The sequence below is a fragment of the Anabrus simplex genome, chromosome 5, assembly GCF_040414725.1.
Source record: "Anabrus simplex isolate iqAnaSimp1 chromosome 5, ASM4041472v1, whole genome shotgun sequence".
Classification (NCBI taxonomy): Eukaryota; Metazoa; Arthropoda; class Insecta; order Orthoptera; family Tettigoniidae; genus Anabrus; species Anabrus simplex.
In genome coordinates this window covers 56,457,030-56,472,075 of record NC_090269.1, presented here as the reverse complement: position 1 = coordinate 56,472,075, position 15,046 = coordinate 56,457,030, and the positions used below count along the sequence as shown (strand labels likewise).

General features: G+C 36.9%; 1 protein-coding gene across 4 annotated transcripts in view; it reads left to right on the top strand.

Moving 5' to 3' along the window:
• The window catches only part of LOC136873739 (phosphatidylinositol 4-phosphate 5-kinase type-1 alpha), a 561,879-nt gene that overhangs the window by 471,057 nt on the left and 75,776 nt on the right, over positions 1 to 15,046 (top strand). The window contains exon 17 of one of the 4 annotated variants that reach the window (XM_067146912.2): positions 3,799 to 4,990. The exons of the other annotated variants lie outside the window; for them this stretch is intronic. Within the exon in view, the coding sequence (XP_067003013.2) occupies positions 3,799 to 3,840 (42 nt within the window). The 3' untranslated portion in view covers positions 3,841 to 4,990. Of the gene's footprint in view, positions 1 to 3,798; positions 4,991 to 15,046 lie in introns of those variants that run through there. 4 annotated transcript variants of the gene reach the window in all.

Genomic DNA, 15,046 nt, shown 5'->3' with positions numbered 1-15,046 from the left:
AGCATAAATATCATAGATGACACTTGTAGCATGCTAAATATTTTGAAGTCTGAAGTACTATCTAGATAGAGAAATACTACTTGCATCAGCGGCAATATGAAGAACAAAGGAACATGTGAACAAAACCACAATATCAGGCAGCTACTGAATATACATGAAATTTTGTGCAGCTGAATTGTTTACAGTGGCAAAGTAATTATGGATAGATAGCATTTGGAAATTATTTTTTGGGAGAGGGCTTGAAATTATTCTACTGCCCAGAATGTGCAAAATTAAACTCTAAGCAAAGATTTTGTTTAATGTTATCCTTCAGAATGACCTAAGATTTTATCTTGTGACTCTTTGGTAAATAGATCTGTGTGAAAAACTGCAATATGACCCCCTGTGGGTGGGGGATGCAGATGAATACACCCACGGTATCCCATGCCTGTCGTAAGAGGCAACTAAAAGAGTCAAGCAAGGGATGATCAAATTAGAACCATGAGCCTACTAGTAATTAGTACCACCACACGGGGAACACCATGAGTCGCTTCTACTTGCGCGTAGTACCACTATGTTAGGTACAAAATAGGATTGTGATTAGTAGCAACAGAGTGCTCCGCCGGCTTTTACAGTACCTGTGATTAGTAGTAAGCGACACCATGGTTCTGGATTGCCTATGATTAGTACCCACTATATGAGGAACACCACGGGATAGTACATATCCCTGTGATTAATACACTTATGTGATGAATACCATAGGTTTGCTTGCCTGTAAATGGTGCCGCAATGTGCAAAACACCATATGTCTGTGTTACATGTGCGAATTTCATTACCTTTGAGTAGTACCATAATGTGTGGAATACCGCGAGTCTACGCTACTTTTGATTAGTACCGCAACATGACAAATACCATGGTTCTACTTTCCTAGCAATAAGTACCATTATGAGAGGCCAGTGACTTGGATTTTGGACCCCTTTAGACTACAAGTATCATCGATTCAGTATTGTGCTATAGAAGCAGTGCCTTGGTCAGTAATACTATTGTTTTACGTCAGTTTCTGTGAATGTGAGGCATTGCGAGTCAGATCCACTGATTGTTTTAAATTCATATCCATCCATTCATTCTCCGTCCTCACGTTTTGAATTCTGGTCAGTGGAGGATTTTTGGACTTTTAATTTGTCATTACATTTCGTCTCACTTCGTACCATTAGGGGCTGATGACCTAGATGTTAGACCCCTCTAAACAAGAATCATCATCATCAAACTGCAATATGTTCATTATGGCTGCTCGTCCACTGGAAGCGACTACACGCGATTATGAGACGAGGCGACTACAGGCGACTTTGATTCATACAATTACACGTGACTGGGGTCGTTCACTGCAGGCGACTTCACATGGCTGTCAGTTGGCATCTGTACTCTGTAAGGTCTGCGTGTGTTTCCGTAGTAGATGTTGTCAAATTATTAAACGTATTAAATATTCTGTGAGATGGATGATGAGGATGTAGTTTACATTCTGGAGAGTCCCTACCTGACGAGGCGTTGTAGGAAATAACGCAAAAGAAGACATTGATGCTGGGTGAACCCAATTCTAGCTAAAGGAAGCCAATGGGAGAATTCCATCATCTGCACAATGATGTGGACAAAGACTCCCAGAAGTTCTTTGATTATTATCGGATCTATCCAGAAATGTTTCACTATATTTTGAATGCAATAGAGCCAAAAATACACAAAACGTCAAACTTCAGGGAGAAAATAACACCTCTGGAATGTTTAACTGTGACTCTAAGTTAAATGATATGAACAGTTATTAAAAAGTGTTCATATTTGTTTATTTTAATTTTATTTTTATTATTTAATTTATATTTATTAAAGAATAAATATCGAATTAAGTATGCAATTTACCAGTGTAACATACAAAAATGAGAGAAAAGCACACAATCCGTAAGAAAAAAGAAAAAAGGATTAAGCAGAAATATAAAACCTTTAAATCTAATTTGAAAAGTCTCTAAATGTTGTTTTCAATCATGCTCTCTTAGGTACTGTTTTCACTTACATTTGTTTTTTTTTTTTTTTTTTTCCTTTTCATTTTATATTACAACAGGAACTGCATATGTTCCCGTATTGAAATTATAAAAATAATATATTACAAATAATAATAAAGTTATTTGTTTTATGTACCGCTAACTACATTTTTATGGTTTTTGGAAACACGGAGGTACGGGGATTTTGTCCTGCACAAGTTCTTTTACGAGCCAGTAAATCTACCAACATGAGGCTGATGTATTTGAGCACCTTGAAATATCACAGGACTGAGCCAGGATCGAACCTGTCAAGTTGGGCTCAGAAGGCCAGCGCTCTACCGATTGAGCTACTCATTCTGGCATATAAATAAATAAATAAATAAATAAACAAATAATAATTTAATAAGAGTACTTACCATTATCACAACCAACTTCCTCTGCAACCTTCGTCCATAGTTTGCGTTGTATATCTCGAGAATGATAGTGTTTATCTTTCATATTTCTTAGTGGTGTTATTTCACAAACCGCACTTATCAACTTTTCACTATCTACATCCATGACAAATGTTGTAATGATAAAAATAATGTTGCATGTGATGACGTCAGACAACCGTATGTTCACAGGAACCATAGAGTACAGGCAACCACACGCGGCAAATCCCATTTTAGTGGGTTCTGTCGCTTGTCGCCTGTTGTTGCCTATAATCGCTACTCGAGGTCGCTTGCAGTGGACGCAGTTCCATTACTATCTTCGCTTTGGGATCAGTCACGCTAGTACGCACGTAGTCGCTTGATCTCGTAATTGCGCGTAGTCGCTTCCAGTGGACGAGCAGCCTAGTTTGATGAACTTTACAATATATAGTACATTCTGAAAAAAATCTGTTTGGAAGTGCTTCTGTAATTGGACATGATATTTTTAAACATGTTTGTTGGTAGAATCTGAAAGGGACTGTTAAAAAATGTTATTATTTATTATTGTTATTATTATTATTAAGAACGGCTGGAAGATTAATGAAACAAATTATTTACATGGCACAAAATCAAAGAAAGCAATATAAACCTTTTAGCAGTGTTGTAGAGAATAGAATGAGTGAAAATTCTAAGATTGATTGATTGATTGATTGATTGATTGATTGATTGATTGATTGATTGATTGATTGATTGATTGATTGATTGATTGATTGATTGATTGATTGATTGATTGATTGATTGATTGATTGATTGATTGATTGATTGATAAAGGAATGAACATTCTGGTAACCATCCCTATGATTAAAGTTCTTAATCTGAAGAAAGCTCTTAAAGAGAAGACAAATTTGAAAAAATGAAAGTAGACTGGCACAAGTTAGTTAAATTAATTCCAGGCTCAAGCTGATCTTGGGGTGGTCACAATACATGTTTCACGGTTCTTCCCCAGGGTGACAATTTGGTGAAAGAAGAGGTATAACATATTTTAAGTAAACATAAATTCTTTGATCTGGCAGTGCGTTGTGTGAGTTACAAATATACTGGTCGATTTGTTCCAACATGTTGCTGTTTCCCTTAAAACTTTACTGCAACTACCATTCTCTCTTTAAATTGTTGTTATTGCAAGTCTGTCCTATGTAGCTTCCAGCTTCATGCTTGTAGTTTTTGTATTTTTGTGATTTGCCAAGGCTAACACATTTCTGCTTATTAACTCTGTTATATATTTCAGTAGTGTTATTAACAAAAGTTTTAATAATGTGTAATATCACATTAGGTATGTAGTACTAACATGCATTCTTCTTCTTGTTTCTACTCTGTGCAAGCAGCCTGATGAGATGGTGTTCTACTCCATCTGTGGACCACATTAGGGGTATACTCTAGGTAAATGACCATTTTCAGGCACCACAAGGCTGGTCCTGAGAGCAGTGACTTTATTTGTCTTCAAAATAATTGAAGTCATTAGAAGATTAATTTGCTGTTAGATAAATAGTACTTGAGCACCTTATAACTTGTACAACAGCATTAGTATTCACTTCAAACCTATGAACAGGAATTGTCATTCCTTGTTTGTATTTTGACTGTTGGGCAACTTCTTTGGATTCTGTACATAATACCTCAGATTGTTTGTGAAATGTGTACATACTTACCTTCAACGGTTCCAAGAAAGTGTCCTTCACAGATTATGAGGAACTTCTCAGTATTACATAATGTATATATAAATATATATATATTTGTGTTTTGTGAATAGGCCATTTTGTTTGAAATATCTTTGGATGTCAATTGAGTGTTCTGATTTAACCTCTGCTCTCGGACCAGCAAACCTTCTGAGGCAGGATAAGCGCCTTTCCTGTTTTATAAATGGTGAATGATGTGTTTTTCTTCTCTTACTCTCTTTCTATCTCTCTTCCCTTCATTCTGTAAATAAAATAGTATCATATTGTCTGTTGAAGTTGGGAAGTAATTGCTGTAGAAAATGTTTTTACATGATGTACTAATTTGCAGAAAAAGTAATCTGAGTTCTTTTCCTCCACAAATAATTGTTCTGGTTCTCTTGTATTTTATGTGTGTGCTTTGAGAGAGGGATACATGTTAATCTATGAAATAATGTAAACAAAATATTCTATATATCATGCGAATGTATCTTGAGTGTACTTGTATTTAGACATTTCTAAGAGCTATATTCAAGGATAAAATTTTGGAAGGATTTAAAACATTGCTAGGTAAAAAAATGTATTCTTCTTTTTATTATTATTTCCTAATCAAAATGTTACATGAAGTTGATTTAAGGAGTAGTTACGTGGTCTTCTTTTCTTCCAAAATTACTTCCTAACCGCAGTGAATCAGTGCTTGTATGTGTTCAGATACTTGCATGCATATAATTAGGACAGAATATTTGTTTCTCGATAATGCAGCACTCTGTATTTTCACTTTGAGCTTTCCCTCTTTCCTTCTTTTTGTATGAACTCTGTGTGCTGAAATATAATGGCTTTGGTCTTGTGATAGTTTTAAGTTCAGATATCGGTTTCACCTGGAAATATTGAAGGTTTCTCAATTTCTGAGTTATTTTTATTTTCCTCTTTTACTGTATTAACATTTATATGTACTAGAAAGTCATTAAACATAATGCTTTTGAACTGGGTGTGTGGTTCTTGGTTAGGATACCGAAATGATGTGGTACCATGCAGTGCTTACCAGAGCTTTTGGATAAATTATCATTTTAATTTTTATTTCAATCGCAGTAATACTAAAATATAAACCTTGTGATAACGGAAGTTTCTACTTCTATAGGGTGCAAAAAAAACTTTGTTTTGTAAATTACAGGAGTGTTAGTGTATACAAATACATGTGTTGTGAACATAGGAACCATAGGTCTGCGATGATTTGTTTCACCTGCCTACCTCCCACACACTCGAATGTAAACATGCCACATTGTTTTTGCTGAGTTGTTGTCCGCACAACTACCTTCCTTGTATCTTCCTTGTGTTATAGTAATGTAATTTTCCAAAGAATAAACGAATCATTGTTGCGTCAATGGTGAATTTAACCACCAAGTTGGAGGGAGACATTTTGAATATGTGCTCCAAGATACTGTATGTTTATCCCTTTTCATTGCCTGCAGCTAAAATGTAAACAGAGCAAACATTGTAGCAAGTTGACACTCGAGTGCCTGGAAGATTGGTAGCTAATCTTAAATCTTTAAGCGTGTGTAGCACCAAAACTGATCACCACAGACCTATATACATTTCCATTTATTTAGGAACAACCTCCTGTATTTACAGGCTGCCACTAAGAACAAGGTAAAACATATCAAATTTTTCTGTACAGTTCTTTTAATTGAAGAAAACTCTAAATTATAAAGAAACAGTATAATTAGTGCAGCATTTCAGAGCTGTAGAGGTGGTGTCTCAGGATCTTGATGGAGCCTCGGAGGACGAGAGTTACAATTTCGGTGATAAGCTTCAATGTAATTTAGAAGCGCTTCCACGTGGCGACAAAGTGACAAGGTACAGTACCACGAGCTCCAGCCATTATTCCTATTATTTTGATTTCCTGACGGTGGTATTTAGATTTGTAGTAAGGGATAGTGGGTTTGTATACTGTATTTCAATCTTTTCTAGATTGACCCCTTCTGGCTGAATGCTACAATGCTTGAACCTGACAGTCAGATCTAAAGGAATCCTTGAGAACTGTTGTCTTTAAAGGCTATGATGTCAATTCTCCCCCAACTACCGTTTATGACCAGTCCGTGTACCTCCTCATGTACATTGAATCCCTTCTTTCTCAGTTCTTTGGCAACGAAGGATCTGATCTGGTGGTGCCGCGTGTTTCTTAGGTGTTCCCCATGTCTGCAGAATCCCAGGACATTTTCTCTCCGTTGCAATGCCGACAGAGGTTGTTGTCCAGGGATATGCCTGGCATCAAGCGGACCTCAAAAACATTAGCAGTCACCTTTATAGCCTCTCTCCACTCATTACCAGATAGTCCGGTATGATCTCGCACCCAAGAGTTTGCTGGTGTGTGCTCTTTGTAAAGTTGTACTCCGAGTCCTTTTTGCGGTAGTGAACACCAGGAGATGAATTCATGTTCTCATAGCTCTTGACGGATCTTCCTATTATCGTACAGTTTAGGTTCTTGTATTTGAACCCACTAACACACTTTAATTCAGGAAACAATGTTTTTCTGCACCCTATGTTTAACATATATCACAAGAAAGTGTGATTAGATATGTCAAATTTAATATTTCCTTACAGATAAGTACTGTCACTGTTAATGTCTTATTTACAGTGTAGAATAGGATTCTACATATTGTACATTGTAAATAAGACATTAACAGTGAGAATATGTAGAATCGGTGTGACAGGTTTCGACAGCTGGCACAATTCCTATCCTCTCCGCTAGATGGGGCCTTCATTCATTCCATTCCTGACCCGGTCAAATGAATGGAAACAGGCTGTAGATTTTCAATATGTGGAATCATATAAAACAGTCAATAAAACTGCCAGCATTGCACTACACACTCTGGAACAGCACCCCTCCATTGTTAAGTGGTGGTGATAATGTAATTGTGCGGGCCATGCGATCTCAAGGGGTTGATCTTTCACGAAAAGAATTATTACTATGTACATTTGCTGTGAACTACGTAAGTTATAACATACAGCTTAATTTAGTCATACCTGACTCTCATGATTTTTCCATGCGATGTTGGGGTATGTCCTCAAGTCTTGGGTGATTTTATAGACTGTATTTTTAGTAGGCTACTACAGTCTCTTTCTTGAACTCCAGCTACCATACTTTATACCCATTTTCCTCATCAAGATCAAAGAGTTGTGAGCATGGTTTCTGTGATCCATGAGATTTTCTGGGCCCTTACTAAAATTGTTTTCAAACAGGAAATTTACCCACTGTGGGTGGGGGCCGCAGACGTAGAATACATCCATGGTATCCCTTGCCTGTGGTATGAGGCGACTAAAAGGGGCGACCAAGGGATGATTGTATTAGAACCATGAAACTACTTGTGATTAGTACCACCACGCGGGGAACACCATGGGTCACTTTTACTTGCGTGTAGTACCACTGTGTTAGGTACCCAATAGGTTTGTGATTAGTAGCATGCAGGAGCACTGTGCGGTCAGCCCTCTACTTAGAGTGCACTGTCGGCTTTTACAGTACCTGTGATTAGTACCACTATATGAGCAACACCATGGTTCTGGCTTGCCTATGATTAGTACGGTACCCACTATACGAGTCCCTGTGGTTAGTACACTTATGTGATGAACACCATAGGTTTGCGTTGCCTGTAAATGGCGCCGCAATGTGCGAAACTTACATGTGCAAATTTCATTACCTGTAAGTAGTACCATAATGTGTGGAATACCGCGAGTCTACGCTACTTTTGATTTAGTACCATTATGAGGGGCCAGTAACTTGAATTTTGGACCGCTTTAGACTGCAAGCATCATCGATTCAGTATTGTGCTTTAAAAGCAGGCCCTTGGTCAGTGATACTATTGTTTTACATCAGTTTTTGTGAATGTGAGGCAGTGCGGGTCGAATCCACTGATTGTTTTAAGTTCATATCCATCCATTCATTCTTCGTCCTCACGTTTTGAATTACAGTCAGTGGAGAACTTTTAATTTGTCATTCCATTTCGTCTCATTTCGTACCATTAGGGGCCGATGGCCTAGATGTTAGGCCCGTTTAAACAACAAGCATCATCAAAAGGAAATTTTGCATATATGCAAACAATGTGTGGGTGACGAAGATCCTTTTGGCATCATCACTTTTAACCTGGATGGGAGTCCTGCCGAGGGCTGTATTTTCATCCATACAATTCATACCACCCACATACAATTGTACTGATTGAACAGATTTGGATGTTGGATTGGGACTTTCCTTCTTTTCAACCTCACTGTTTCTATTTGGACATACATTGTATACTGTGACAATTGTTAGGTTGTATGCCTGGACAGCTGCTCTATCAACCAGCTTGTGACAACTAGCCCTCCTTTTCTGTGAGAAAATTTTGATCTTCCTTCGTTATCTCAGTTGAAAAGGTCCTTTAGAACTTTTTTTTTGAATGGCCTCTGTGCAGTTATACTTTCCATGACACAGATGGTTAATCAAGTCGTATCTTGTCAAAGGATTTTGGAATTATAAAGTTTCTTGTATAACAAGTGGCTTGGCCATCTGTAGATACCACGTGCTTTTGCACTTTCATGCTGTGTTTGGTAAATTTTTAAAATCAACCAATTACCCATCTACTTTGTTTCAAGCACCATGTCCCATTTTCACATCAGGCAAATGCTAGGGCTGTACCTTAATTAGGGCTACGGTCACTTCCTTCCCGATCCTAGTCCTTTCCTATAACATCGTCACTGTAGGACCTCTAACTGTGTCAGTGCAACGTAAAGCAAATTGAAAAAAAAAAGAATTTTTCAGAATATGGCTTATTTATAAATTTTTCTTTGAAAACCATTCAAATCATAATTCAGTATTCTATTTCATAAAGAGGGCTAATCTGCAACATAAAAAAATGATGTATTAAAAACTATGACTTCTGTCTTCATCACCCACACATTGTTTGCATTTCCTGTTTGAAAACAATTTCAGTAGTGGCCCAGAAAATATGTTCATTTTGTTAACTTCAGAATTCCCTTCACCTTCTGTAGAATCTTCATCTGTATGTACCCTACATTACCCTTGGGTGATTTTATGAATACAGCGACAGTATTCTTCTGGCCAGCCCCACGGTGTAAGAGTAGTGTGCCTGCCTCTTACCCAGAGACCCCGGGTTCAATTTTCGGCCAGGTCAGGGATTTTTACTTGGGGTTGAGGGCTGGTTCAAGGTCCACTCAGCCTACGTGATTACTATTGAGGAGCTATCCGACGGTGAGATGGCAGAATCAGTCTAGAAAGCCAAGAATAACAGCCGAGAGGATTCGTCGTGCTGACCATGACACCTCGTAATCTGCAGGTCTTTCGGCTGAGCTGCGGTCAGATTAGAACTTAGTACACACAGTTATTATAAGAGACATGTAATTGCATGTGAATGTATATTTGTCAGCGAAATTTGAAGTAAACTGCCCCAAAACACAATTATAACCCATATAGATAATTTTCTTGTAAATGTTTGCAAGTACAGATAGAAAAGAACTGAAAGCTATGGTTGCAACCATATAGTACCACCACATTTAATGTCAAAGTTAACTCAAAATTCCAAGCTGAAGAAATGAAGTTCCTACGCACCATAATAAAGATCAGGAACAAGAAAGTTCAAGAGGAGGTGGGAACAGAAGACTCCCTACTACAAAGGACCCAGAAAGCAAGACTGAAGTGTTTTGGCCATGTAAAAAGAATGAGTGCAAGCAGGACTGCAAGAAGTAAAAGGAAAGAAGGTTACAAGAGAACAGTGGTTCATGAACAAAGGTGGAGAGGGGCTTATGCACCACACCCAGGCAACTGGAGATGTTCGATGATGATGATGATGATGATGATGGCTGTTCTTGTATACAGATGGTGCAATTCGGAATTGCTGTCTTTCCACACTCCAGTAATCTTGGCTGGAGTACAGTAGAAAGCTGGTGGTATTTCATTCTTTTTCCTCGTATTCTCCTCAACGAGTTTCTGAATTTATTCTGTATGGTGGAGGTTGTGGAATGACATCAGCTCTTCAATCAGTGAGGGAGTTCCAGTTACTAAATACGATGATGTGAATTTCAAAACTCAGAAGATATCTTCGGTTTAAAAAGTGCACAGGCAGTTTGCAGTGATAATTGATCAAGTTTCTCAATAGCCCATATGGCTTTTGAGACTGTTATCGCTGCTGTTATGTGAATTTTTAATCTTTACCATTTTTATGGGCCGATTGATCCTTATTGATAAAATACAATAATCTATGTTATAGGCCTATGGGTCCACCGAGTCAATACTTATTTGTGACAACAAATTGTTATCTACATTTTATTTAGTTCAGTACATGTTTCGGGATTCTATTTTAATCCCTTCATCAGCTTTCTTACAAAATACTTTTACCACATTAAAACCTTTCATTCTATTGCTATTATGTTTCGTAAAATAATTGAAATACATGACCTTTAAAATATTGGTATTTCAATTATTTTAATTATTTTAGGAAACATAATAGCAATAGAATGAAAGGTTTTAATATGCTAAGAGTATTTTGTAAGAAAGCTGATGAAGGGATTAGAATAGAATCCCAAGACATGTAGGCCTACTGAACTAAATAAAATGTAGATAACAATTTGTTGTCACAAATAAGTATCGACTAGGTGGACCCACATAACATAGATTACTGCTTTTATGCGGTGAGTAAATGATTTGCCTGTCACTTTGAGGGTAACCTCTAGCTACATATTTGAAATTATTTACTGTCCTTTATTGGCTAGATATCTGCCCTTCCTGAATTTAGTGGTTTTTGTTTTCGCTTTATTTATAGTTAGCTTCTTCCTTCTGGCCCAGATTTCCATTTTATCTATCGCCTCCTGAAGGTTGTCTTTCTTTTCAGACAACCTTATTATATCATTTGCATACAGATTTACCTTCATGTCACCTGCTTTGACTTCCTCCACCACATATGGGCTGAGAGGGTCTCGATGAAGTACCCAATTCGTCTGGGAAATTTACTCCAATTAAGCCAGTCCGTCATGTACTTTGATGTAGTTAATTTGTAATATCTCCTGAATAAGACTCAAGTAGTAATCATCTTGACCCAGAACCTTCAATATTTTTTGTAAGAGTATTCCCTTTTCAGTGCTGTCAAATGCTTTGTTGAAGTCTGTGAAAACTGCATAAGCTCGTCCCTTGATCTTCTGTATTGCTGCATGGATATATGGTAGTACTGATTCTACTTCTTGTGAGGTTGAGCATTCTAGAGTAAAGCCATATTGTTCTTCTGGGATGTGGTCTAAAAGCTGTTGGAAAATTATATCCAGTAAAATGTATGACATATTATTTTGGCATTGAAATCGCCCTCCAGGGATTCACTGTACTAAATTTTCTGCCAACTTGCTGCATCATAGAGTGCTCCATAAGTTATCTGCTTCATCACGATGTGCCACTACACACCAAAAGTATACTGAAGTTATTCTAAAGTTAATTTGCTGAATCTGCTAATTGTTTGCTGAAACATGGACTCTCTTAAAATGTCTACACTGCCTAATATCCTGGAATACTATCAAAGCTTGTTAGTTGACACTGGCCATGAAAGCCTGCACCTGTATAATTCCAATGATCTCCATATCTACTTACTCTGATCATTTGTACTTTACGGAACTAGGACTATATAATAAATGTCTCCTGTGGAGCAACCTTATACCACAGTGCACCTTATTCTTTTGAAAGAATGACTGTGGTTAAGGTTGATGGTTGCAATTGTTCTTCTGATCCAAGCTATATGAAAATAAACCCATAATCTGAGCCTACTCTTTCAAACTTCCCCTCCAAGTTACATTTCTCTTTGTGGTCATAAAAATTAATAACATTACTTTAAAAGAACAAACATTACGTTTGCCCATAATAGAGGCTGCATTATTAAATGAGATTCATTTTTTACATTTAACAGATCCTGCATACTTCGTTACGTGTATGGTATGTTCATTACTTAAAAGAGTATGTAAAGGAAGTCTGCAGTTTACTTCCACTCTTTTTTTATGTACAGTATATGCAGTCTATGGCATGCAAGTAATTTAAAAATATGGTCCACAAACCTTTGTTCACCATACAGGTTGATTCTTTTGAGAGAATTCTCTTGTATGTTTGTCTAGTTGTTGGTTCATTGGCTTCCATAATCTGTATGTTTTATACTGAAACAATTATCAGTAAAAAAATATTTTAAACTCATGGGAAACATCTATGAATTATTTAATTGTAATGCATAGTTTTATAGTAAAATTGCTCATAATATTTGTAAATTGTCTTGTAATATGTGGATGACATAAATAATTATTACTTTACTGTTAAGTCAAAATTTTATTTATGATCAACATTTTTATATCCATTGAAGAATTGCATTATTACGGTAATTAAAAGTGTGTTCTAAGATGGTTGTTTAGCATTCTTGGTAGTATTTGTAATAGATGTTATGGGGCCATATCAGCATTTTGTTTGTGGCCCTAGAATGATAGGATTCTTTTCTCTTTTTAAGAAAAAAAAGCACAATATTTCAGTGGTAGTTGTGGTTTCTGTTCTGTTAGATGCATGAGGAGAAATGCAGAGCATGTAAACTTCGTGCATTTTGTTAAAAATTCAGTATTACAGAATGAACTTTTCATGAGGAACATTGCATTTGTTACCTACCTAATAATAAAAAGTTACTTTGTTCTTTTAAATTAACTGAGTCATTTTGTCTTTCTGCAGAATTTTAGATTGGAGAGTTCTGTTTTCTTTTTTTATGCCAATATCTTTACATCTGTTTTCTTGTGTAAGAAAATCAATTTTATATACTGATGATTTAAATATTTTTGTGAATAGTACAGGTAAGACACAAATTGTATATAACATGAAAAATATAGTAGCTTGTAAATAACTACTTATTTATGTGTTTTGATAGTATTTGTGCTGATGTTGTTTGTGATTTGTCTAAAACCTTCCCTGGCCAGCAGTGATTCTCATTTCCATTAATCAGAATCCTTCTAATGAACATGAAGAAAGAGGCGAGGAGCATGATAATACTGTAGAAGAGGAATAAATATTTGTGACCAGACCCTCTTTACTTCTCTGAGAGTATGGTGTTCTCTAATATACTCTGGTTATATTATGAAAACACTCAGAATTGAAGTAATTTTGTGATATTAAAAAAACATACCAGGTGAATCAGCTGCCCCTACCAACATTGTTTTATGCAAACTGCAGTTTTACATTTATCATGAAAACATGTCGCTCCAGTACAGTAAATACAGTAAAACAGATATCTTTATATTTATGCCATATTATTATTATATAATAGAAACTACAAGTACGCTCTCTAAATGATCTAATTTGTAAATGAAATGTCTGTGAAACACAAAGTGGACATTCCGACCGTGTTAAAATTATCACATTATCTACACGCATTGTGCCGTAGTGCGGTATAGCATAGATGGTAAGAGCAAGCCAAATACTACAATGGTGCGCCATTCTTGCATGTAATAAGTGTGAGTTCGGGACAGGGATACTCTTATTTTTTATTTATTTAATTTTTACCATATCTTAATGTACATGAAATTTCTTCTATGCACATTTTCAGTGAATGAAAGTGTACACGGCCATAAAAGAAGGAGCAATATGTTATCAGGGTTCCACGAAGACAGGATAGATAGAGGAAGTGACCTAAACTGCACTAATAAAGATTAGATATGTTGGCAAGTGCTCAAATTAATGACCTGCTTGGTTTATGCACATCTGGGGCACACCACTGAATGGATATTCTTGAGTGCACTGTAGTATGGTTGGTGTTAGTGACCTGTAGGTTTCAGCGATAAGTTGTCGAAGGCACTTGGGATTTTCTAGCTCATGGGTGTAAACTGTTTGTTTCAAATGCCCTCATAGGAAGAAGTTTTAAGGCATTTAATCCAGTGACCTGGCAGACCAAGAGACAGGTCCTCCTCTTCGTACCCATTTCTCTCGATGTGTCGCATTCAGATGGTTACGGATGGCTAACCTTCAATCTGGTAGAGCTCAGTCCTGTTGAAACCACATCGTTAAATGTTCTCCAAGTGGCACATCCTCCAAGAGAATTGGGAGTTCATGGCGTAGAAAGTGCAGATAGCACTTGCCTGTTAAATGGCCCTCTAGGAAATATGCACACCATACATTCACTCTCCATTGCATTTGATAGCTTGCATGCTGCACCCTGTGGGGATTGTCAGCATTCAAGTAGGGCATGTTGTCGTGTTTGACTACCATTATTGTGGAATTGCGACTTTCCCAAGAATAGGATTTTCAATAGGAATACTGCATCTTGTGCCAGAGTTCCTAAGTGCCACTGATGGAAATCATTTGAGCTTTGAAATCATGTTCATGGAGCTCCTAATTTAATTGTAGATGATATTTATGCATATGAAATATTCGTAGTACAAAAGCCTGACTGATGTTCACCTGTTGTGCAGTGGCCCATGTACTTATATGTGATTTGTGGGCTGTGTCCGGAATATGCTCCTAATTATCTCCACAGACATTACAGTCTTCTCTTCGACAAGTGGAATCAACTGAAGTACCCCTATTGTTTGTAAATGCCTTAATGCTGAGGAAATTCTTTGCAATTGAATGTCTCCTGTCTGGATACTTTTCCTGATGCATTGAATTCTGTCTTGGTTCCCCGTAGATAAGGAGCATGTCAACGTATTCACCCATAGAATACAAGGCGAATGACTGAAGCAACTTCATTCTGACCATATAGCAGTGCATTGTGTGCAGTGTACAGAAACAATAATAGTGGCATTTTTACTGCATGCGTGTGGCACACACTGGACTGTGTTTAAGCATTGAAGCTTTATATCAGTATTTTAAAAAATTACAACGTAAGATTCAAGCTGTCAGTACCTGTCGTCATCATCATTTTCATTTCCCCTTGTCTAG